This window comes from Pogona vitticeps, chromosome 6, assembly GCF_051106095.1.
Source record: "Pogona vitticeps strain Pit_001003342236 chromosome 6, PviZW2.1, whole genome shotgun sequence".
Lineage (NCBI taxonomy): Eukaryota > Metazoa > Chordata > Lepidosauria > Squamata > Agamidae > Pogona > Pogona vitticeps.
Window position 1 is genome coordinate 28,615,229 of NC_135788.1, and position 25,086 is coordinate 28,640,314.

At 44.7% G+C, this 25,086-nt stretch overlaps 1 protein-coding gene across 8 annotated transcripts in view; it reads left to right on the top strand.

Annotated features, from left to right (window-relative positions):
- The window catches only part of PHF14 (PHD finger protein 14), a 177,095-nt gene that overhangs the window by 49,592 nt on the left and 102,417 nt on the right, over window positions 1-25,086 (top strand). For all 8 annotated transcript variants that reach the window (XR_012088290.2, XM_020781667.3, XM_020781680.3 and 5 more), the window contains exons 15-16: window positions 23,151-23,201; window positions 23,332-23,453. Coding sequence is in view for 7 of the 8 variants with exons in the window: in XM_020781667.3 (XP_020637326.3) it covers window positions 23,151-23,201; window positions 23,332-23,453 (173 nt within the window). In the remaining variant the exon portion in view is untranslated. The remainder of the gene's footprint in view (window positions 1-23,150; window positions 23,202-23,331; window positions 23,454-25,086) is intronic.

Below are 25,086 nucleotides of genomic sequence, written 5' to 3' on the forward strand. Positions count from 1 at the left end.
TTTGCTTACCGCCCTATGTCCCCTTCCGGGCCATTCAGCAGGTGTGTGGTGTGCGACCGCAAAATTCCCCACCAGGACGGCCACGATACTTGCCTGTATTGTTTGGGGGAATCGCACAATCCCAAAACTTGCCCACACTGCAAAGCCTTCACTAAAGCCGCTCTTAAGGCTCGCCAGCAGCGCCTTAAACTTCATCTGTGGGAGTCAACGTTGTCTTCCACGGCGCCCTCGGAGGGGGAAATGGCTTCCACTTCTCGAGCAGCTCCTGTTCAGTCGGTCGTCTCTAAAGTTTCCAAAATGTCGAAGAAATCCGCGTCGTCGAAATCTGCCGTTCCTGCTTCGAACCCCGAGCCTCCGGCTCCGAAAGCTAAGCCGTCGAAGTCATCCAAAGCGAAGGCGGCCGCCCAGCTTAAAATGACATCCATTCGACTTTCTCCGAGCTCGGGTTCCATTCCATCTCCGATTCTCGAGGAGTTGTCGAGACGCTTCGAGGCCTCGTCCGAGGCACCCGCTCCTCCTCCGGCTCGACGTACCGAAGTCATACCACCATCGGGAATGTCTTCCCCGACGCCGAGCCAGTTAGTTGGTGTCACTACTGGTCTCGCTTCCGCCCCACATAGCCCTTTTCCTGCGGGCCAGGGGTCGCCTCCCGTGTCGATCTCGTCCGTGCACTCGGACTCGAGATCTCCTCGAGAGAAGGTACCTCGATCACCTGTGCGTTCCAGGTCAAAATCTCCTCGAGGCAAACGTTCCCGCACGGAGAAGCATCGCTCCCCGAGTCGGTCCCCTTCCTCCGGCCGCTCGAGGTCGAAGTCTCCTCGACGGAAACGGTCGAAGAAGAGACATCGAGCTTCCACTCAGTCCGACTCTTCCCATCGTTCGGACTCGAAATCCTCTAAGCGCAAACGCTCTAAGAAGAAGCGCCGCTCCCATCGACGTCGTAGCAAGCATCGACGTTGTTCCTCTCTTCTTGCTCGGCAGACTCCGACCACGCTAAGCGTCGTAAGCGCCCTCGACGCCGACGCGACCGTTCGAGGTCTCTTTCTTCGTCTTCGACGTCCGCATCTCGAGACCGGTACCGAAAAAAGATCCGGTACATATATTTGTCTTCTTCCTCGGAGTCGAACCGACCTCGACGTCGACGCCGAGCTATTCGAGCCGGAGAACGGCCTCCTACGATACCTGTTGCCCCTCCACCGCAACCGGTTCCTTCCACCTCGGCGCCGACTGCAGTCCCTATTCGACCCCCGACAGCGCAGGTCGGCATCGAGAAACCCCCTCCAAAAAAGAAGAGGGATGTCTTCTCCTCTGATCCAGATGAGGTGTCCACGGAGCAATCTTCTGACTCCGATCAGGAACAACCCCCACCCAGGCCACCACACGATTTACCCCCGGGTGATCTGGTGCTTTCAGATACAGGTGATCCTCACGCCCCTTCTCCATCTGAGGATTTTTCTTCCTATTCTCAGATGATGTCCAGACTTGCCAAGACTCTGAAGCTGGACTTGAATCTCCCTTCGCCTCCGGGTGAGGACTTGTTCTTCGGGGACATCAAGAAGGACAGTACCGCTCCCCCCAGTATAGCCTTTGTGCCTGTGGTTATGGAGGCCATTAAAGAGTTCTGGGCTCAGCCTGCGACTACACCTAATGTCCCTCGTCGCACAGAGCACTTTTACAAGATTCATGGGGCTGATACTCACTTTTTACTCAATCACCCCATTCCAAACTCACTCATTGTTGAAACAAGCTGTTCAAGGCCGTCGGCCAAGGCCCACGTTACTCCAGTTGACAAGGAGGGTAAAAAGCTGGAAATCATCGGCAGGAAAATCTACTCCCTTGTCACCTTGCTACTTCGAATCATAAACTATCAGACTGTTCTAGGGGCCTATCACAAACAACTATGGCTCAAGCTTTTGCCAGGGCTAAAAATGATACCTGAAGACACCCGGCAAGCTTTCCTTAACTCATATGAGGAAGCTCAGACGGTATCCAAGTATGAACGTCTTTCCATCAGACATGCAGCAGAGATCTCTGCCAGAGTTCTCATGTCTGCCATCTCTATACGGCGCCACGCTTGGCTCCGTTCTGCAGACATAATGGAGGACGTCAAGTCAAAGGTTGAAAGCCTCGCCTTCGACGCTACCGGGCTGTTCAACGAAAAAACCGACTCCCATTTAGAAGACCTCCACAAGGCTAAGAGGACTGCCAAGTCCTATTCTGTTCAGACTCAATCTAGACAGCGACGCCCCCAATGGCGTAAATCTTATGGTCAGTATCAGTCTTCTCAACAGTACCGTCCTTACAAACACCTACCTCAGCAGCGCTCTGGCCAGTCCTCTTCTTCTGTCCAGGGCTATCAAGGATACCGGCCTCGTCCGCCTCATCGCCGCCAACCCTTTAAGCCACCTGGCAGGAAACAAAAACAGTATCTTTGACTTTCGGCCCCCCATTTTTACCCGTTCACCTCCTGCCACCCGTCTTCAACCGTTTCTCCACAACTGGTCTGCCATCACATCCGACGCTTGGGCTCTAAAAATTATTCAGCACGGTTACCAGCTGGAATTTATAAAATCTCCTCCGCTCGGGTTCATAAATCATTCCCCATTCGACTCCTCGCTCGAAGAAGAAATATTATCTCTATTACGAAAAGATGCCACCTCTACAGTACCACCCCGCGACATACACTGCGGTTTTTACTCCCGCTACTTCGCGGTGTCAAAAAGAGGAGGAGGCATAAGGCCCATCCTCGATCTAAGACTCCTAAACACTTACCTGCGACCCAGACGTTTTCGGATGCTCACCTTAGAGTCCATCATGCACCTGCTGAAGAAAAACAATTGGTTCGTCCTCATAGATCTGAAGGACGCTTACTTTCACGTCACTATCCACCCCGACCACCGCAAGTTTCTTCGGTTCATCTTTCAGGACACAATCTACGAATTCCAGGCCCTGCCATTCGGCCTGTCCACAGCTCCCCGGACCTTCACCAAGGTCATGGCCCCAGTGGCAGCTTACCTTCGTCTCAGGGGCATCCATGTTTACCCTTACCTGGACGATTGGCTCGTAGTCTCCACCTCACGAAGTCGATCTCTGAAGGACACAAAATTTATCCTGTATCTCCTTCACAATCTTGGTCTCACTGTCAACAAACAGAAGTCTCAGCTCACCCCCTCCAAAACAGTTCAATACATAGGGGTCTGTTTGGACGCTGTAAGGGGTCGAGTCTTTCTCCCCCCAGAGAGGGTACGCAAGATTCAACGAGCCATCAGGAAATTTCTTCCCCGTGCTCGGGTGACAGCCCATCACGCCCAACACCTTCTCGGCCTGATGTCTTCTACAACACCGGCGCTAGCTCACGCTCGCCTCAAACTCCGGTCACTCCAATCATGGTTCCTCACCCTTTTCGACCCTATGATGGACAGCCAGAGGAAGCGCCTTCGTGTCACCCCGGAGCTCACCAGACAGCTCCAGTGGTGGATGTACACACCCCATCTCACGGTTGGCCGGCCCTTTCGTCCACTCCGTCTCACCGTTCAGGTCACAACGGACGCCAGTCCGTCCGGCTGGGGGGCGCACTGCGGCCGTCACACCATTCACGCCCTCTGGACACCACAGGAAGCCATGTTCCACATCAATCACCTGGAACTGCTTGCAGTTATCAAGGCCTTCAGGTCCTTCCTTCCTCTGCTACGCGGCCGCGGAGTTCAGCTGGTGACGGACAACACGACCACAATGCATTATGTCAACAAGCAGGGAGGAACCCGCTCTCACTCACTCCTGTATCTCTCCATCCTCCTTTGGGAGTGGTGTTACCGTCACCATATCTACCCGGTGGCCATCCATGTAGCCACAGAGGACAACACAGTTGCGGACACTCTGAGCAGGCTTCAACATCAGACACACGAATGGGAGTTGAACCCTCTGGTCTTCCAGGACCTTTGCCGCCAATGGGGGACCCCAGTGCTGGACTTGTTCGCATCCCCTCTCAACGCGAAATGCTCCCGGTACACGTCCCGGGCAGGTCTCGGTCTCCACTCGCTCGGCGACGCATTCATGATCCCCTGGAACCAGGGTCTCTTGTACATATTTCCACCAATTCCGTTGATACAGAGGTCCCTGATCAAACTCCAACGTTCAATGACTCCGGCCATTTTCATTGCACCTTTTTGGCCTCGCCAAGTGTGGTTTCCCACTCTAGTCAGCATGGCTGTGGACTCCGTAACCCTTCCGTTGTGGCCGGACCTGCTGACCCAGGAAGCAGGCAAAGTCCTTCACCCCGACCTCGACACGCTCCATCTGACGGCGTGGAGGATCGTCCAGAAATCCAAGAGGTCTTGACCAACGCCATCAAGCCCTCCACGTCTCGCTTGTATGCCTACAAGTGGAAAAGCTTTTTGAAATTTACCCAGCAGAGGGATCTCGTCTCCTCCCCTGTATCTCTTTCTACACTTCTGCAGTATCTCCGTTACCTGTTTGATTTCCACCTGTCTATCTCTACTATCAAGGTGTACCTTGCTGCGGTTGTCTTCTTCCAGCCCAGAGCTTCTCCCTCTTCCCGTTTTTTCTCCCATCCTACCGTCAGGATGTTTTTGAGGGGTCTCTCTAACCTCCGACCTCCCGTTCGTCCTCCACTCCCTCAGTGGTCCCTCCACTTGGTTCTGCATGCCCTATCCAGACCCCCATTTGAACCCATGGCTACCTGTGACCTCAAGATGCTTTCTTTGAAAACGCTGTTCCTAGTGGCTATCACCTCTGCTCGTCGAGCTAGCGAGTTGGCAGCTCTCCGCCATGACCAACCTTTTCTTCAATTCTTTAAGGACAAGGTTATGCTTTACCTGGACGTGTCTTTCCTTCCGAAGGTGGTCTCCGACTTCCACGTCAATCAGCCACTTATTCTGCCGACTTTGTTTCCGTCTCCGACTACTGATGTTGAACGCATGCTCCACATGCTCGATGTTCGACGCTCCTTAGCTTTTTATGTGTCCAGGACCAAGGATTTTCGCCTGGCCAACAGACTCTTTCTTTGTTACTTTGGCCCAAAGAAGGGCTGCCCGGCCTCGCCGTCCACGCTCTCTCGGTGGCTCGTATCTACCATCGCCCTTGCCTACGAGCTCAACCACAGAGATCCTCCACAGGGACTTAAAGCCCATTCCACCCGGGCTGTTGCCTCATCGACTGCCTTACTCCGTGGCGTTGACCTGCCTGACATCTGCCGGTCCGCTACATGGTCCAATGCCTCTACCTTCATAACCCACTACAGATTGGACGTGAGGGCAAAAGAGGAGACCAGATTCGGGAGGGCAGTGCTAGCATCGGCTCTTCAGTGACAGCCCACCATCCGGTTAGTAAGCGTGCTAATCACCCTTTGTGTGCATTCACAGAAGACCACGATGAAGAAAGAAAGGTTACTTACCTGTAACGATGGTTCTTCAAGTGGTCATTCTGTGAATTCACACAATCCCGCCCGGCCTCCCCTCTGTCTGTCTGTCACTGGCATCTCTATGACTCGAGGGCCTATGGCGGACAAATGGAACTGAGGGACGGTTAGGCTGGGCGTGCGCAGTAGGGGTAGTCCTAAACATTGTTACTTTTCTCTTGCAGCTAGAAAATGTTCCGAGAGGCCCAACGCTGGCGCTGGTATTAACCCTTTGTGTGAATTCACAGAATGACCACTTGAAGAACCATCGTTACAGGTAAGTAACCTTTCTTTTTTCCCCATTGGAACGCATTAAATAGATTTCAATGCATTCCAAGGGGAACTGTGTTCCGCAAGATGATGTTTTCTATGGACGATTTTCGCAAGACAACGATTTTCCCATTGGAACCCATTAAGTAGATTTCAGTGCATTCCAATGCGGAACCGCATTTCGCAAGACGATGTTTTTGCAAGACAGCGATTTTCGCGGAATGAATTAACATCGTCTTGTAAGGCACCACTGTACTAAGTGTAGGGGATGGGGAAATACAAAAAGTGAATTGTAGCAACAGTTCTCGTGGAAGTTCTGCTGAACCTGTTGACACACAACTCGTCCTGCAACAAGAAGTACTGCCTCTGGCAAGGTGCCTGGCTTCATATGCCTACAATGGGAGGAGCAACAAACACAGTCAGGGAACTCAAGTGTTCCAGCTCCCAGCGTTTCTTCTTGCCCAACAGCCTTTCCACTAAAATAAAATTTTCCAATAAACACATGCATACTCAGTAATACTCATTGCTTGCACTTGTTAGTACTCACTCAATCACCCTTTTGTGATTGATTTTATTTTCCAGTAAAATTTATTTATTTTATTTATTAATTACTTTTATATCCTGCCCACTTAGTCACAAGCTACTACCCTGGGCAACTAAAAAGAAATAAATACATAAACCACCCACATACCCACACACGAGCAAAACATACACCACCTCCTTCCCATAGCCTCTCACTTCTCAGTGTTCATGTCTGACCATAGTTCCTCCTATCCTTAGGACTTAACAGTGATTTTCTTAAGGAAAAGTACCCCTACCTCATGAAAACTAAGCTATTTGTCAGTGTTGTTAAGAACATACACTCTTAATTGGGGGGGGGAGGGATAGTTATATTAATCTGTTGTAGCAAAAACAGCAAAGTCTAATGGCACTTTAAAGACTTCAAAGCAACGTTCTCTCTAATTTCCAGCCTCACCTGCCCCTTGCGAGCGCAATTTCACCTGCTCGTGTGCTTCCCTTCACAGGGTTCTGTCACAATTGGAACCAAAGGGTCTGAAAATGATAGTTGTTGGTGCTTGGAAGAGGAGGAGCTCTGCACAGAGGGGGCAGTCACATGCACGCAGGGATACACCTTAGAGCAGTGGAGGCAAACCTTTTTCGACTCAAGTGCCCAAAAATGAGGGGTTGGGGAAGAAACCAGTGGCTGCCATGCCACCCGGAAGACCAGAACTGGAACAGGAAGTGGCAGTTTCAGGGGGAATCATGGGGACAGACAGGAAGTTAAAGCGGGAATCATGGGGATGGACAGGAAGTTAAAGGACCCAGAACAGGAAGAGAAGGGGGGAATCCCAGCTGCAGTCACTTCAAAAGGTTTGTCACGTGCCAGCTGTGGCACGCATGCCATAGGTTCGCCATCACTGCCTTAGAGGGAACCTTGCTAGCAAGCTTTAATTGCTGTAATCTTTCATGTAATTTATCCTCCATGTCTAAATATGTTTCATTTGTTTTCCCTGCTAAGGATGAGTATAAATACCAACAGTTATGAGATAACAGCAGTTTTCCATGTTGAAAGAAATGGGCCAGACATTCGGAGGTTTCTGCGTATATATAAAGGTCTCCGTAATATATGCTATGACTATAGTCATATGTCTCTTTCCTTTGGTTTGCATTCTGCTCAGCTCAGACTTTAAAGTGACCCTTCTAGGAGTTTGTCAAAAGGTTCGCCTTTCCCTTCAGGCGGCCCCTCCATATCAGCAGGAAATAATAAAGGTTGAGTCTTTATAACTTTAACAACAGAACTTTTATTGCTTCTTTCACCCTCCAGCACGTTTCTTAACGGTTCCAACGGTTTACAACTTGGCAACAAAGCCTCATCAACATGTTCCAAACATTGAACATAGTCCCAAGGGGTTAACGGCGATGGGCCCCATAGGGTTTCTTGTAGCCCCAGTGAGGGGGTGGGGGACTCCTCTTGGCACAGATTGTCCCACAGCATTTGTGCCTGATCAACCCCCTCTCATCCGGACCTTCTTCAAACTCTTCCCTCCTCCCACCTTGTTCTTGCCGCTCTTCTCCTTTCCACGGGGTTACGGTCACTTTCCATTCATGGGTTGGTATAGGCGCAGGTGAGTACTGGTGAGGTGCGGGATCAGGCAAAAGTCCGCCCACGCGTAGGTTTGGGAAGTCTCTCAATAAACCCTGGGTACGAACTTTCTCAAATGCCTGTCTTTTCTCATCTTTCTTTTTCCTCTCATATTCCTCTACCACTGCACTAAACCACACAACACCCTCTCTCTCCTTCTCCTTGCCTCCAACTGTCACTTCTGGCTCCTCCCACTCCCCTTCAGCCAAGCACACTTCCACCTTTACCTCCCCCTCTCTCTCTGTTAACCCTTTCCTCTCTTCTTTATTACTTTCACTGCTATCCAGCTGTTCTTTCTTTCCATCCTCTTTTTCCTCTGTCTTCTCTGCGGACGGCACACTCTCTCTCTCTACACCTTCACACGCCCCCCCGGAGGAGTGGGCCGTCCGCTCTTCATCACCGCGCATACTTCCTTCTCCCTGTCGCGAAAAATAATCAGCGTTAGCATGGTTGACCCCTTTTTTATATTTCACCTGAAATGCATATGGTTGTAAACTCAAGTACCATCGTGTCAAGCGTGGGTTGGCATCTTTCATTCTATTTAACCATTGAAGGGGTGCATGATCAGTTACTAATGTAAAAGGCGCTCCCAACAAATAATATTTCAACGTCAAAATAGCCCATTTCACTGCTAAAGCTTCTTTTTCAATAGTTGCATATTTTTGTTCCCGAGGGCTCAACTTTTTGCTGAGATACATAATTGGGTACTCTATTCCAGATTTTTCTTGAGCCAACACCGCCCCGATACCTCTGTCTGACGCATCTGTCTGTACTATGAAAGGGAGAGAAAAATCAGGGGCATATCTCTTAGGTAACTCATTCAAAATAAATTTTAACCTATCGAAAGCCTCTTGTTCTAACTTACCCCATTTAATATACCTGTTCACTTTCTTTTTGGTGAGGTCAGTTAGTGGGGCCGCAATACCAGAAAAGTTAGGTACGAATTGGCGGTAATACCCAGCCAATCCCAAAAATTGTTGTACTTCTTTCTTTGTTCTGGGAACATGCCAATCAGATAGCTTGTCAATTTTTTCTTCTGAGGGGCATATCTCCCCTTTACTTACAACATGACCTAGGAATTTCACCTTCTCTTGGGCAACCTTACACTTGGAGGGATTCACCGTTAATCCTGCCTTTTTGAGTTCTTCTAATACTCGTCTAATGTGCAGTATATGTTCTTCCCAGCTCTTACTAAAAATAAGTATATCATCAATATAGGCTCCCGCAAACGTGCTAACTGGTTCCAGAACTCTATCCATTAAGCGTTGGAATGTGGCCCCTGCTCCATGTAACCCAAATGGCATTTTTATAAATTGGTACAACCCCTTTGGGGTGACAAATGCTGTTTTTTCTTTATCTTCAGCCCTCACAGGAATTTGCCAATAACCCTTCGTAAGATCTAGCGAACTGAGGTATCTAGCGCCCCCTAGCTTTTCTAATAAGTCTTCAATGCGTGGCATTGGATATGCATCAAATTTTGATACCTCATTGAGTTTTCTAAAGTCAATACATAATCTTATTTTCCCATCGGGTTTTGGGACTACTACTGGATAACTTCTCCATGGACTATTCGAGGGTTCAATTATCCCTAATTTTAACATTTCATCCACTTCTTTGTTGATAACATCTTTTAGGTGGAAGGGCCAATTTCGACTTCCGCTACGGGCCACCATTCCTTCTCTGGTATTAATACGATGTTCTGCCATCCGGGTATGTCCCGGTTTGGTGGAAAAGACATCTTGGAACTCTTTCTCTATCTCTTTTATTTGTGCTTTCTGTACTTCATCTAAACTTTCCCCCAAAGGAATCTCCATTCGTTCCTCTTGATACAGGGATGATTCTGGCCCTAAGTCCTCTTCCATACTTTCACCCCACAAAGCTTCTCTCTCATGCCATTCTTTCAATAGATTGACATGGTAAATACCTGTCTTCTTCTTCTTATCAGGTGTTTTTATCTCATAATCTACCTTACCTACTTGCCTGATGACTTCATAAGGTCCTTGCCACCGTGCAAACAATTTAGCATTGTCAGCAGGTAATAATAGTAAGACCTTCTGACCTGCTACAAACGACCTTGGAGACAATTTTGTATCATATCTTTTCTTTTGCCCGGCTTGAGCTTGTTCTAAATTACCTTTAGCCATTTCTGCTACTTTCTTTAAGTGATCCCTCATTTCTAAAACATGCTGTACCGTCATCTGGGAATTATCTGTTCCGCTTTCCCATTTTTCCTTAATTAGATCTAAAATCCCTCGAGGGTTCCAACCATACATCATTTCGAATGGTGAGAATCCCGTGGAAGCTTGTGGCACTTCTCTGATTGCGAACATGAGTGGTGCCACCAGTAGGTGCCACTTTCGGGGTTTGTCTATCACTAATTTACGTAACATGCCTTTCAACGTTTTGTTAAATCGTTCCACTAATCCATTTGTTTGAGGATGATAGACTGAAGCATGAATTGGTTCTACATCTAAAAGCTTCCACATTTCTTTCAACGTCAAACTCATAAAATTTCTCCCCTGATCTGTTAATATTTCTTTGGGAAACCCTAACCTAGTGAAAACCTGCATTAATTCTCTTGCTATTATTTTAGCACTCGTGGATCTCAATGGTATTGCCTCTGGATATCTTGTTGCATAATCAATTAATACCAAGATATGGGTGTGTCCGCCCGCTGATTTCGTTAGGGGTCCTACAATGTCAACTCCTATTCTGTCGAATGGGCGGTCTATCAGAGGCATTGGCATTAACGGCGCACCTGGTCTGGGTTTAGTTTGAGTCATTTGGCATTCCTTACACGTTTTACAAAATTGTTGTATATCACTATTGCACGCTGGCCACCAGAATCTTTTAGTTATGCGAGCACTCATTTTATCGACAGCTAAATGGCCAGCAGTGGGTATATCATGAGCAATTCTTAATATATCTTTTCTCCATTTCATGGGCACCACTAACTGTTTTTCCCCTTCTTGGTTTACTCGATATAATAAGCCTTCCTCTATCTCAAATCCTGTATTCCCAGGCATGACGGATCCTGTAGGTTGGGCTTCATCTAATATTTTTTGCAAGGTCGGGTCGTCTTGTTGCCATAGTCTCATTTGATCCCGTGAGCCCCCTTTTAAAAAGTCAGTTTCAATTTCATTAATGTCACAATCTCCGGCTAGCCCTTCTTTACTCTTAAGCAATTCACTCGCCCCCTCCCAATCGCGTCCCAACAGCATCTCTCTCGAAAGCCCCGGCACAATTCCCACTTTCATTCTTCTACACTCTTTACCGATTTGCACGTCTACCCAAGTAGTCGCGTATTTTTTTGAATCTCCATGTATACACCTTACAGTTAAATCATCTGGTATAACCACTCCCTCCAGCTGCCGAACCAATGTCTTGCTACACCCCGTATCAATCAATGCCCTCTTTTCGTGTCCGTTTACAGTAGCCATCACTTCCCAACCCTCTTGTTCTGATCCCAATATCTTAATTCGTTCGTCGTTCTGTCCTACCCAAGAACAGTCCAGTCCGGGGCATTGCCTCTTCACGTGGCCGACGCGGCCGCAATCGAAACACACGGGTTTACCGTCCTTCCCTTCTTTCAGCCCGGTGCCCGGTTCGAACAGCCTTTGGTCGTATGTGATAGGGTGCGTTGGTTTAGGGCGCATCGGTTCGAAATGCTGAGGTCTTCCCCTGCCGATAACCGAAAATGAGGACGGACCGCGTGGCGCGTGGCTGCTCCCGGTCGCCATCTTGTCTTGCGGGCGTGTCTTCTCAAAAGTAGTTCCGGCGTATTCTTTCGCTCCTTCCTCGGCCGCACAATAATTCTCAATCAGGCAAACTGCTTCCTCTAACCGCTTTGGTCTGTTTCTTTGCACCCAACTGCGCATGTTCACCGATAGCGTAGATATTAAATGTTCCATAACAAACATTTCTATTATTTCGTCTTTCGTTTTTTCTTCTGGTTTTAGCCATCTAATAACATTAGCTTTCATACGCTGGCTTACAGGGCGCGGATGCATCCCCGTTTTGAACTTGAGCTCTCGGAACTTTTTGCGATATGCTTCCTCTGTCAAATTTAAAGTTTGTAAAATGGCGCCTTTGACTATTTCATACTGAGTTGCTTCTTGTGTAGATAACGTATCTACTACTTCTTGTAATACTCCGGTTAAGCAGGGTATTAAAATTAATGTCCATTGCTCTTTCGGCCACCCAGCTGCGGTGGCTACTCTTTCAAAGGTATGCAGATAAGCTTCTGGGTCATCTGAGGCACTCATCTTCTGCATCCGTATTGGTGTGGGACTGGCTACCCATGGGTTTTTCACCTCTTTCTGTTCGCTTTTGGCTTTATCTTCTCCTACATTTAATTGTACCAACTGACGTGTTAATAACGTTTGCTGCTCCGCTAAATTTTCGATCAATTTCGCTTGGCGTTGAACGGTTTGCCTCAACTCTTTTATCTCTTCGTTTCCTGCCATAGGGGCCGCCCCACGTTGGGCGCCACTGTCAAAAGGTTCGCCTTTCCCTTCAGGCGGCCCCTCCATATCAGCAGGAAATAATAAAGGTTGAGTCTTTATAACTTAAACAACAGAACTTTTATTGCTTCTTTCACCCTCCAGCACGTTTCTTAACGGTTCCAACGGTTTACAACTTGGCAACAAAGCCTCATCAACATGTTCCAAACATTGAACATAGTCCCAAGGGGTTAACGGCGATGGGCCCCATAGGGTTTCTTGTAGCCCCAGTGAGGGGGTGGGGGACTCCTCTTGGCACAGATTGTCCCACAGCATTTGTGCCTGATCAACCCCCTCTCATCCGGACCTTCTTCAAACTCTTCCCTCCTCCCACCTTGTTCTTGCCGCTCTTCTCCTTTCCACGGGGTTACGGTCACTTTCCATTCATGGGTTGGTATAGGCGCAGGTGAGTACTGGTGAGGTGCGGGATCAGGCAAAAGTCCGCCCACGCGTAGGTTTGGGAAGTCTCTCAATAAACCCTGGGTACGAACTTTCTCAAATGCCTGTCTTTTCTCATCTTTCTTTTTCCTCTCATATTCCTCTACCACTGCACTAAACCACACAACACCCTCTCTCTCCTTCTCCTTGCCTCCAACTGTCACTTCTGGCTCCTCCCACTCCCCTTCAGCCAAGCACACTTCCACCTTTACCTCCCCCTCTCTCTCTGTTAACCCTTTCCTCTCTTCTTTATTACTTTCACTGCTATCCAGCTGTTCTTTCTTTCCATCCTCTTTTTCCTCTGTCTTCTCTGCGGACGGCACACTCTCTCTCTCTACACCTTCACAGAGTTCACCCTCAGGTGTAAGCAATGTGCCGGTCTCCAGCAGGATGTCAGAACAAGACCAAACAGTGTAGATACTGTCTTTAGGATGTAATCCCAAGGACAGTGGTAGATGAAAACCTCTCTGCAGATGGTCAAAGTGTTCATGTTGCAAGTTTGACTTAATTACATCTAGTTTTAATTAGAAAGAAATATAAAAGTACCAGGTGCTGAAACTGTGACCCTAGAGCTAAAACCTACATAGTGGAAAAAAATCAGACTGATGAGTTTTAGTAGAAAAACTGATTTCAATTTAAGTAATGGCAGTAATGTAAATTAGAAGAAAACAGCAGCAGTTGGTACATACATGTACTGCAAAGAAAATGTAGCGATGCTTAACAAATGTTCGCTATACACAAGTATACAGAAAGTGTACTTGGGGGTTCTTTATGTTCTTTCTGGTTGATGGCCCTGTTGAAACCTCAGTTTCTAGAAGGAAAATGTGAGTTATCCTGGGTAGTTAACACAGTATCTTTTTATTCATCCATTACTCATTCAAGAAATTTCAGTATTCTCTCTCGACATAATGGAGGCCATCTAGCGTCAAGACCAAACAAAAGAAAACCTCTTATGTCTCATTTCCATAGTACTGATAGTAGCAGACAAATCTTGCTTCCCTGCTATCATTTATGTCTTTATTTTTCTGAGTTTTCTCTGTGACTGAAGAGTTTTTTTTACAAGGGTTAAAACTTTTAGCAGCTTGCTGTGAAAGTTTTATCATCACCAGAGACATCTGAATCCTAAATATTAAGATTGTATTTGATGCCCTTAACTTACTGACACCCAGGGACTTTTTCTTGTGTGTTTTGTGTGTTTGGTAATCAAAATGTAATGTTTCATTTGCACTGCCTAGTTCTTCAGTAGTGCTGCTTGATGTGCTGAAGCAAATGGCAGATCAGTATAAAAATTGCAGCATTGTCTGATATGTTCTGTTTTGTAAGCCAATCAGTGGTGCACTTCATGATTTTATAACCTAAACATAATGGCATTATCTCCCTGGTTTATGTCATCACATTTGAAACATACATTTCTCTCCCCCCCCATGCACTCCCCTGCCTTACTGTACTTTTTAATCACTTCTACATTATAACAACACCAAACAATTTTCCATTCCTGATAAAGAAATATCTTAGGCATGTGCAGTTTCACATTTTGCACACCCTGGAGTTATAGCTGTAAAATGAGTTTCTGTTGCTTTGCTGCTAAACATATTTTCTTATACAGAGGGTTAATATATACATATGGAAAGTACAAATAATAAAAAAAGCATCTACTAAGGCCTGTGATACACCATAGCATGGTGAGTGTTTTTAATATGTCAGTGAAGCTGAGAATAAAACCAACATGAATCCAGACTGTAATAAGTCTTGTTTCTTAGCAGAAGTGCTCAGGGCAGTATGGTCAAATCTTATGCCAGACCTCAATGCATCCATGGTCATCAGGATTTTTTTTCTCAAAAAGTCCCCATACTCCTTAAAAAAGCCGTTAAAATATTTGGTAACAAGAGGATACAAGGGGGCTTCTTCCATTAAAAAATAAAATAAAATGTACACCCCTTTTCCAGTTTAAAATATACCTCTTAATTATCTTTACAATGTATAACCACTACATTCATTTAAAAAATAATTATTTAAGAACTGAATATGCAAATTAAAGAGTGTATCCCATTAGCTGCTGCAAATCTGAGAAATAATTCAGTAAATGTGTCCCTGGTTTAAACTTTTTTTATTTTACTACAGTGAAAGGTTATGACTGTTATAGGTTGTAATAATGACGAACAAACAAATAAATTCTAGAAAGGGCTAGTCAAGCTGGTCTAATAGGAAACTTTATCAGCTGAGATACCAAGGGACAACATTTTACTGAAAAACATTCCCCAAAAAATAAATTGCTAAATTATGTAAGTGATTGATAAAAATTGGAGTACCATAATAAAGTCCCCAACAAACATTTTCTTCAGTATCCAAAAATAGTCACTGGCAGACAAGATGCTGGAGTAGATGGATTGTTGACCAGATTTAATTGTGCTTTTTATAACATTTTGAATTAAATTTACCTAAATGGGGGAATTAATACCACCACATAAAAAGATCATTCATTTATCTCAATCTGGACTTCTGAATGTGTCTTGTTTGCTTCATATGCAAACGAAAAGATGTTGTGGTTCACTGAGTTTTTTAATGCTTTAGTTGGTTTCCTTTCCATGACTTTGTGAGTGGAAACTAAATTAAATTATGTTGCACTACCAATTGGCAATACTGAAGTAGTTGCCACTTCTGGTATGATAACCATTCCATCTGCTGTATACTAGCAGCCAATAAAAGCAGATGGTGTTGCACTCTGCAGAAATATGTTGCGGATTTCCATTTTTATAAATGAAGCGCTTGAATCTACTATTTGTTTTCCACGCTCGCTTGTTTCATAGTTAAAAAAATAGTTTTGGTATTTCCATATGTCTGTGAATGCTGATATATCATTAGTATTGTAGCTTCAGGATTGTCTGCCAGTAGCTGTTGGCAGTAGTGTGTTCATGAATTTCAGTGCACATTAATCTAAAACTCTGTAATTTGACAAAAGGAGTGAGTTAATTGCCCTAGTTAACATTGAACAACTGGAGTTTCACAAATTCAGATGTGCTTCTTGTGAATAACTATGATTGTATTTCCGTAGGCACCCACTAACTGCCTGATTGCATTTCTTATGTATTTCATATTTGTTCAAATATTTTGGAAAGATTTTATGTAGGAATCCTGTGAGACACTCTTTTTGTGCATCTTTGTATACCCTTTGATGTTGGCACAAAGATGAAATTAACTACTGTTCTTAAAAGTTACAGTATATGCTTATATATTATGTGCACTGTGTAAATAATAATCATGTTTTATCAAATCAGTTCTGGCTTATGGCTATCCTTTCCAAAGTTTTCTAGGTAGAGAATATTCAGAAGTGCTTTACCATTCCCTTCTTCTAGGGGTGCCCTGGGAATATGCAGCTTGCCCAGGGCTACATGGGTTGGCTCTTCTTCTAGGTGCCACAGTAGGCAATCAAACTCCCATCCAGATGCCAAACTAACTGAGATATCCAGCTAGTATATGTACTCTATAGTATATGCCTATGTAAATAATAAGCATCTTGGACAGCAGTAATATCTATAGATTGATTTTGTTTTGTTTTGTTTTTGTTTTCTTGGTAACTGGCAGAATTAATAGTGCATCTGTAAAATCCATAATATATTGATTTCTCAAGTTTATCTTTGACACACATGAATAAGATAAGGGTGGGAATTCAGTTTTCTTGTACCGATACATAAGCACTCTCATACTGAATAGTTCACCTGTCTATGTTATACTATTTGCAAGAAAGCTCCCAAAGTCATTTTCTTGGAACCAGGACTTACCTTGAATTAATTTATAGATATTGCCATCATCTAGCTCTATTGGAGGTTTTACAATAGAATGTAATAGTTCTGGACAACAAACATTGCAAGGTTACTGTAAACCACTAAGAGCTTGTCCCACACTGTGGACTTATCATGAACCACACTTTCTTATTCGTGGCCTCTGTGAATCACACTGTGGGTGATTCGCACCTGTGCAGAGCCTCATCGGAAGATTCTAGAGCTTCTGTGGTAGCAATGAACACATCAGAATATGCCCCTCCCCACCCGTATAAGTACCTTGGCGCCAAGTGTCCCCTTTCAGTTTCTTTCAACCACCGTGTTGAGAGCCTCGTAATTCTGCTTCTGTGAGTAAAAGAGAAAGAGAGCTTATTCTTGATTCCTTCCTGTTATCAATCTTTTTCTTTTAAGCTATTAGATCAAACTCTTTATCATCAGAGATTTTTCCTTTCCCCTCGCTCGGTCTTTGGCTGCAGCACCCCTCCCCCCAATCATTGGTTTTTCTCCTCAATTATTTTCTCCCATTCATGGCCCCTTTGGGCCCATTTAAGTACTGTGTTGTCTGTGATAATAAGATCCCACTTTCCAAAGGACATGCTAAATGCCTTTTCTGTTTGGGAGAACAACATCAAACTTCCTCCTGTACCCATTGCAAAAATTTTAAGAGTGGAGTTCTTCCATTTCGCCTCTCAAGGCTAAAACTCTGACTTTGGGAACAATTCTTACAACCAGTTCAAATGGCCCAACATCCCTGTAGGGCCACTTCCCAAACCAAAGCAATGGAAAAAGCTGTTACTGAATCATTGAAACAATGTCCATCGGCTACACCATCTCATTCCGATTCTCCATCTGCATCGTCTAAGACCTCGAAGACACACAAATTGAAACCCTCCATACCGAAGTCCTCGACTTCGAAAATAACTTCTAAACGCCAGAGACCTACTGAAGCTGCTCCAACTCCAGAACCTGTTCCTCCTAAACGAGCTAAACAGTCTAAGCCTACAAACATCCCACCACAACCACAACTCTCTGAATCAATTTCGGTCAGATCTCCCTCAGATGATGACAGATTTCCGTCTCCTCAACCCTGTTCTCAATCTCCTGAATGGGATGATAGTCGACCAACTAACATCCTCTCCTCCAGTCCACAACCTTCCATTCCTTTCATCAATCCTTCGGTTATTCCATTGCCCGAGGATTCCCATCCCAGGCAGCTGGACACCATTCCATATTCGATGCCCTCGGATTGCCCACCACTCCCTAACAAGGACCATTGACATCAACAATCTCAACAGCTCACTTCATCACGTGTGCTTCAAACTCACGCTCAGTTTGCCCCAACCAATGCTCTGCTTGACAAACTGCACCAACTAGTCGACCAAGTGTTTTACTTGGTTCGATAATACCATCTAATAGTTGGCCTACCTCTCGACAACCATTGGTGTTGAAGCGACCACATCACCGAGAGGTGACTGTACCTCAACCTGCTCCCCACTTGGTATTGAAAAAACCTCAGACGGTCAAGCAGATTTCATCCACACGTGAGGCTTTTGCAGCCCCAGCCTCCTGATATTTTCCTACTACATTAGATGACGGAAATCACTCTTCATGTTCGGCATCGGCAGCATCAATTTATTCTACTGCTATGCCATCGCATCAGCAACCTCCGTTTCAACATCACAGAGACACAGGCTCTGATATCGACTATCCTCAATATTCATCCTGGTCCATGGACACTCGCTCCATTCCGTTACATCAACACAGTTCCTGTCCTCCTGTAAATCCAAGTCATTGACCCTGGCACTGTTACGACACTGAGCTCGACACCAAGGTCCATCCTACCAATCGAGATCCATCGACACTCAACCACCATCTTTCGATGTCCATGGACATACCACCTCCATCTTTTCCGACTTATAACTGGCAATACTACGAGGCTCAGCCTCTCGACTCCAGAAGCAACCTTGATGGCTCTGACCATGGATCTTGGCCACAGACTCCATCGGTGTTACTTACCTCTCCAGAGCCGGACATTCTGGATACGGACTCACCATCACCAGCAGAGGATTTTCAGACTTATGCCCAACTTACGATTTGCATGGCTAAATCCCCTGATCTGCAAGTACACCAATCATCAATAGAACCAGCCGATCATATGATCTGATCTCTAAAAATACAACCACTCCTGTGCACATATCAGTGTTATCATTTCTCCTTAATACTGCGCAGAGATCTTGGACAAAACCAGTTTCCCCCATATCATGCCTAAGCAGATTGATAACCTCTGTAGAATCCATGACCCAGGAGCCATTTTCCACCAAAAACAACCAGCTCCAAATTCTATATTTGTCGAAGCCTCTCAATCGAGATCTCGACACTGACAATCTTTCATACCACCAAATAAAGGCAGCCAACGAATAGACTCCATGGGTAGATGGCTTGACTCTTCCGCAGCCTTCACCATGTGAGTCGCTGATTATCAAGGAGCCATGGGAGCTTACCAACACTTCTTCTGTGACATGTTCACCTTTATTGAGTCCCTGCCAGAGGATAAAAAGATACTACCTCAAACCTTCCAACAAGAAGGTCTCTCCGTTGCTAAACAACAGATGCTTTCCACCTGCCACACCGTAGATGCTACAGCCAAGTCCATGGCCACTTCAGTAGCCCTACGCCATTTTTCCTAGCTCAGAACAGCTGGCTTAGCCGAAGATGCTCGGACACGTATCAAAGACCTCCCCTTAGATGGAGCAGGTCTTTTCCATGCTGAAACTGATGATATACTAGAGAACGTACAAAAGAAATGTTCAACAGCCAGACGTTGGGGTGTTTACCCTTCCTACCAGCAACGTCCTCAGCAAAATCAATGGAAATGACCCTATAACTCGTACTAGAGGTTCCAACAAGATCCTCCATGACAAACCTCTTACAATCCATACTTCAAAAACCAAAGATCCAAAACCCAGCAACAACCTGCCATTAGGTGGAATGACCAGAAACCCAAACACCATGTTTGACATTCCTCTGACTGAGATTGCCACCCATCCCACCAACCCTGCCCTCTGGAAACACTTACCTGCATGGGAAACCATCACCACAGATTCCTGGGTACCCTCCATCATTAAAAAAAAGCTACTGCATCCACTTTTTTGAACTTCCTCCGACAACACACATCATTACTCCTCGTCACAACCCTGCAAGAGGAAATAACGAATTTACTTCTCAAAGATGCCATACAACCTGACTATCAAAACAACACAGTTTTCCTGTCACTATTCCACTGTCCCCAAGAAAAACAGGGGCCTTTGCCCTGTTCTAGATTTAAGATTAATAATTACATCATCACCACAACATTCCACATGGTTACTCTAGAATCACTTCTTCCCTTACTTCAAAAAAACGACTGGTTCACCGACATAGACTTAAGAGATGCTTGCTTTCATATTGCAATACATCCCTCACACAGAAAATTCCTTCCTTTCCAACTTGGATCACAAGCATACTAATTCCAAAGACTCCCATTGGGCCTTGCAACAGCTCTGAGAGTGTTCACCAAGTGCATGGCGCCGGTAGCCGCCTACCTCAGGCTTCAAAACATTCTCATCTTTCCATATATTGACGACTGGTTCATTGTAGCACACTCCTGTCGCAAGGCTCAACGAGACACCAGTTTCACCCTCGCCCTTCTTCGCGATCTCAGTCTAGCTATCAACGAACAAAAATCAACATTAAAACCTACAGTGACTATACATTACATAGGTGTGCTCATAGACTTCACATGAGCTTGCGTGTTCCTCTCCGCAGAAAAGAGACAAAATCTCTTCACCTTATTTTGCGGCTTCACTCCGCATGCCTTGATGCCTGCCTTAATGGTGCAACGAGTTCTAGGCACTATGGCCTCTATGACGTCAGTTATACAGCATGTGCATCTCAAAATGAGATCTCTCCAGTCCTGGTTTCTGGCCCTATTCGATCCCCTAACAGACTCTCCCCACACTCTCCTAAGAATCACTCCAGAATTGGCCTCTCAACTTCAATTGTAGCATTCCCATACCAGCCTTTCTATCAGACGGCCGTTCCAACAACCTTGCCTGCGAACACAAGTCACTACTGACACCAGTTACACCAGCTTGGGGGCTCATTGCAAATCCCTCACAGTCCACGCTAAATGGTCTCACAAAGAAAAGCTGCTCCACATAAATGAGTTGGAGCTACTAGCCACCATAAAGGCCTGCAGGGCTTTCAGAAACGTTCTTGTAGGAAAAATGGTATAGATCGCTACCGACAACACCATGGCAATGTACTATATCCTCAAACAAGGCAACACACACTCCCAGGTATCCTCTACCTAGTGGTTGACCTCTGGAAGTGGTGTCTGCAACATCACTTCTGCCTCACTGCCTTGCACATCGCTGCTGAAGACAATGACCTAGCAGACTCGCTCAGCCGTACAAATGCCCAAGCTCACGAGTGGGAACCAGATTAATCAGTATTTTCCCAACTATGCCGGAAATGGGGCACAACGACTCTCAATCTCTTTGCCTCTCGTCCAAATCGGAAATGGCAACTATATTGCTCCCGAGCAGGAATAGGAAAACATTCCCAGGGAGACGTATTTGTCGGCTGTTGGCCCAAGACTCTTACCTACCTTTTTCCACCGTTCCCTCTCCTCCACAAAGTTGTCGTCCATCTAGAACAAGACAAAACCAATGCCATCATTATAGCTCCTTGGTGGCCAAAACAGACTTTGTTTCCTATTCTCCACAGTCTCTCATCAGACATCCACCATTTCTCCTGCCTGCCACACCTTCTCACACAGAACAACTCCCAAGCTCTACACCCGGACTTACCTGTTCTACACCTGGCAGTGTGGAGGATTCTTCCTCATTAATGAACGTTCTTCATCATGCCAAAAAAAATCCACAAGAAAAGCCTACCTGTACGAATGGAAGAAATTTCAATCCTTTACCAAATCTTCCTCATCATCTTCCAACAATCCATAACTTTCCACTGTTCTCCGCTTCCTCCTACATCAACAACCAGCCCCTAGAGTGGTTCGTCCTCACTCCACCAGGGCAGTGGCTGCCTCTACAGCCTTTCTCCCTGGCGTGCCTCTTCCGGACATCTGCACCTCTGCCACTTGGGCACAGCCCTCCATATGTGTCTCTCATTATAGACTCGACCTCCGGCAGAAGTCTGATGCAGCATTTGGATGTGCTGTTCTAGCCCCTATCTTGGTGTGACACCCTGCCTCTGGGTAAGACAGCTTATTAGTCACCCACAGTGTGATTCACAGAGGCCATGAAGAAAAACGACAGGTTACCCACCTGTAATTGTAGTTCTTTGAGTGGATTTCTGTGATTCACACATCCCACTTGTCTTCCCCTCTGTCACGCCATTGTTTGCTTACTATTAAGCAGCGGTTGACACAACTGAAACGCTTGGTGCCAAGGTATTTATACGGGTGGGGAGGGGCATATTCTAATGTGTTCATTGCTATCACAGAAGCTCTAGAATGTTCTGATGAGGCTCCACACAGATGCGAATCACCCACAGTGTGAATCACAGAGGTCCACTCAAAGATCTACTATTACAGGTGGGTAACCTGTCGTTCTCAGCCACAATCCCTCCAGACCCAAAATATGGCACAATGAATGTTCGCTTTAGGATTAGCATTTCATGGCTGCTTTAAAACTTCACACTAAACTAGAAAAAACTACCATGTGGAGGATTGGGTTGGGATAGTAGAAGAGGGCATGCTATTGTCCAATCCTGGCTACATTAAAATCTTGCATTTCTGCAGTGATTTTTATGGACAACATCTGTGAGGAAATTTAAAGGAACAGCTTCTCACAGTGCACCCAAAAATGACCTATCCAGGAAAGCAATACTTCTCTTGGCCTTTTTATAGCAGTGTAACTCTTTGGCTATTATTCATTGTCTGAGTTCTGTTAGAGGTGGGGAGAAAAGGAGAAAAATGGAGCAAGGAAATATGGAGGATAACACAGAGATGTAGCAACCCAAATTTCTTTTCTTTCTTTCTTTCTTTCTTTCTTTCTTTCTTTCTTTCTTTCTTTCTTTCTTTCTTTCTTTCTTTCTTTCTTTCTTTCTTTCTTTCTTTCTTTCTTTCTTTCTTTCTTTCTTTCTTTTTCTTCTTTTTTGCATTCTCCTTTTGTGCTTCTTTGTCACCTCCTATGCTGTTCTGTCAGCAAAATTTAATGGCTCCCTGGGCTGCTGTGGCCCCAATTTTCATTTTTTTTAGGTGCTAGCCAGTTGGCCAATTCCATTCTCCCTGCCCCAATGACCTGTTACGGGTTTTGTGACTGCTAAACATTATTGGTCTCTATTTAGCTGTTTTTGTTCCCCTTCCAAAACCCACATTGCTTTTCATTAAGATTCCCTTATACTCCTGAAAATCTTGACATTTTCCCAAGCTTTACCGGTACTTCTTTCATGTGTGTAGATGTTTTTTCAACTATGTAAGAATACCACTCACGCTGTCCAAATGCTGGGAACAATAAACATGCCTTATATGCACAATGGTGTGGTTTCTTCTCTTCAGTTTCACTGGTATTAATTTTGAAACAAATATTTGCTTTTAGAGAACTAGAGGACGAAAACGAAGCTACCTTCCTGAAGAAGAAAAAGCTGAGGTTGGAATATTATAATTTAATTTTTTGTAATTTAAATTGATTAAAAAAATTGACATCTAGATGAATAGTGTCGCTTTAGCTAAAAGGCTTGATTTTCCCTTCTGCCTTTTCTGTTTTCCTGTATTGATAGGAACGCATTCCTAGAGAAAGAAGACAAAGACAGTCTGTAGTACAAAAGAAGCCCAAGTCTGAGGATTTAAGAACTGAATGTGCCACATGTAAAGGAACTGGAGACAATGAAAATCTAGTCAGGTAGGTTTAATGGTGTGACTTTTTCCTAAGGGGCTTAAAGTTCCATCTTCATCACTTTTGTATCATTGCTATAATGAGTGAACTCTTAAAAAACAGAACTCTTTAAGGAAACGTCTGGTTTAGGGGGAATGTTACTTCTGAACCAGTGATTTGGTCCATTTCTTAACTTTCCACATATATTTGACCTGTGGATCTAGATGCAGCTAAGCAAAGTAATGTTTTTGTAACAGAGAATTAGTTCTTTATTGTCAGGTTGAGTAGGCAGGGTTTTATAAGAGATCATAAGATATACAAGCTAGCTATTGGGGCAGCTTACTGCAGTTATCTGTTGCTGCTTTACTGAAGAATCCTTTGTGTAACATAACGTTTCTTCTAAGACTGCTATAAACTTTTCTTCAATATGTCCAAGTGCTTTATCTCAGGGCAGTCCGAGGAATGCCTCTTGATTATCTGTTTTCTTTGATGATCAACAGTAATGATCCAACCTGCTAAGATGTTAGAAGGTGATTCTGTGATTCGGAATTCAAATGAAAAAAAACGTGGCGAACAGATTATTAATTGTGTCTGTTTGCTGCAAATGTCCAAATCAGTATTTTATTCTTGGCCTTTTAACTGGTCTATTGTCTGCCCTATGGGGGGAAAAATCATCCAAAAAATGTTGGCTTGACTTTTGTTGTCAAATAAAAGTAAACCAGATAAATATTTCAATTTCATTTGAGAAAATTTACATTTATGTTTTCATTTGGTCAATAGAATTAAAAAGAGAATTGCATTTGGTCTTCTTTGTAAAAAAAAAGCAAGCAAACAAAAAGCAACCCAAAACAAAACCACCTTTTAATTTTTTTTGGGAACAATAACTGGATTTTTAATAAACTTATATGATGGTCAGAATTTGGTCAGGCCATTAAATGGTATATAAGTGATAAACATAGTCTGCAAAGTGTGTGAGTGATGAAAAACAAGCAAGGAATAGGCCGATTAATTTGTTTATTTGATGGTTTATTTAGGTTGGAACCCAAGGCAGCTCAAGAGATAATGTAGTCCCAAATGAGTGAAATGGTATGATAGTGTTTCAGCATCTGAAGAAATTTATGGCAACCTATTCAGTGTGATGCAGTTGTTCACATACACACCCAATGTATTTCTCAATTTGATATGTGAAACTACATACTCACCAGATAAAGCATGGTTTGCTGGTGGCTTTTGGCAGGAGGGTGTGGTTAAGTAACAAGAATGCAGAATTTTATTAAGACATAAAAGTTTAAAGAGCAATATTCAGATTTAATCCTAACTAAGCACATGGAAATCAATGGGATTGATGTAAGCATAAAATGGCAAAACCCATTCATTTCAATTGGCCTGCTCTATTTTGGACTAAAATTCAGTTTGGCGTATAGAATTTGTCACAGATGATGTGCAGTTACGCACTGAGAATAAAACACTTCTGAACCATGTTGGCGTTTCCTTCCCTCAAGGGTTTTGAAACTAGAGTGAGGTTAGGTTCAATACTTCTTTTGTAACATATAGATTAATGGTACAAATGGCTGTCACACTCAGAAGGCAGACATGCCCTTTCTGAACTATGGTGTTCCTCTGAAAAGTAAGGCTTTCTGTGTACATTATGAGGCAGTTT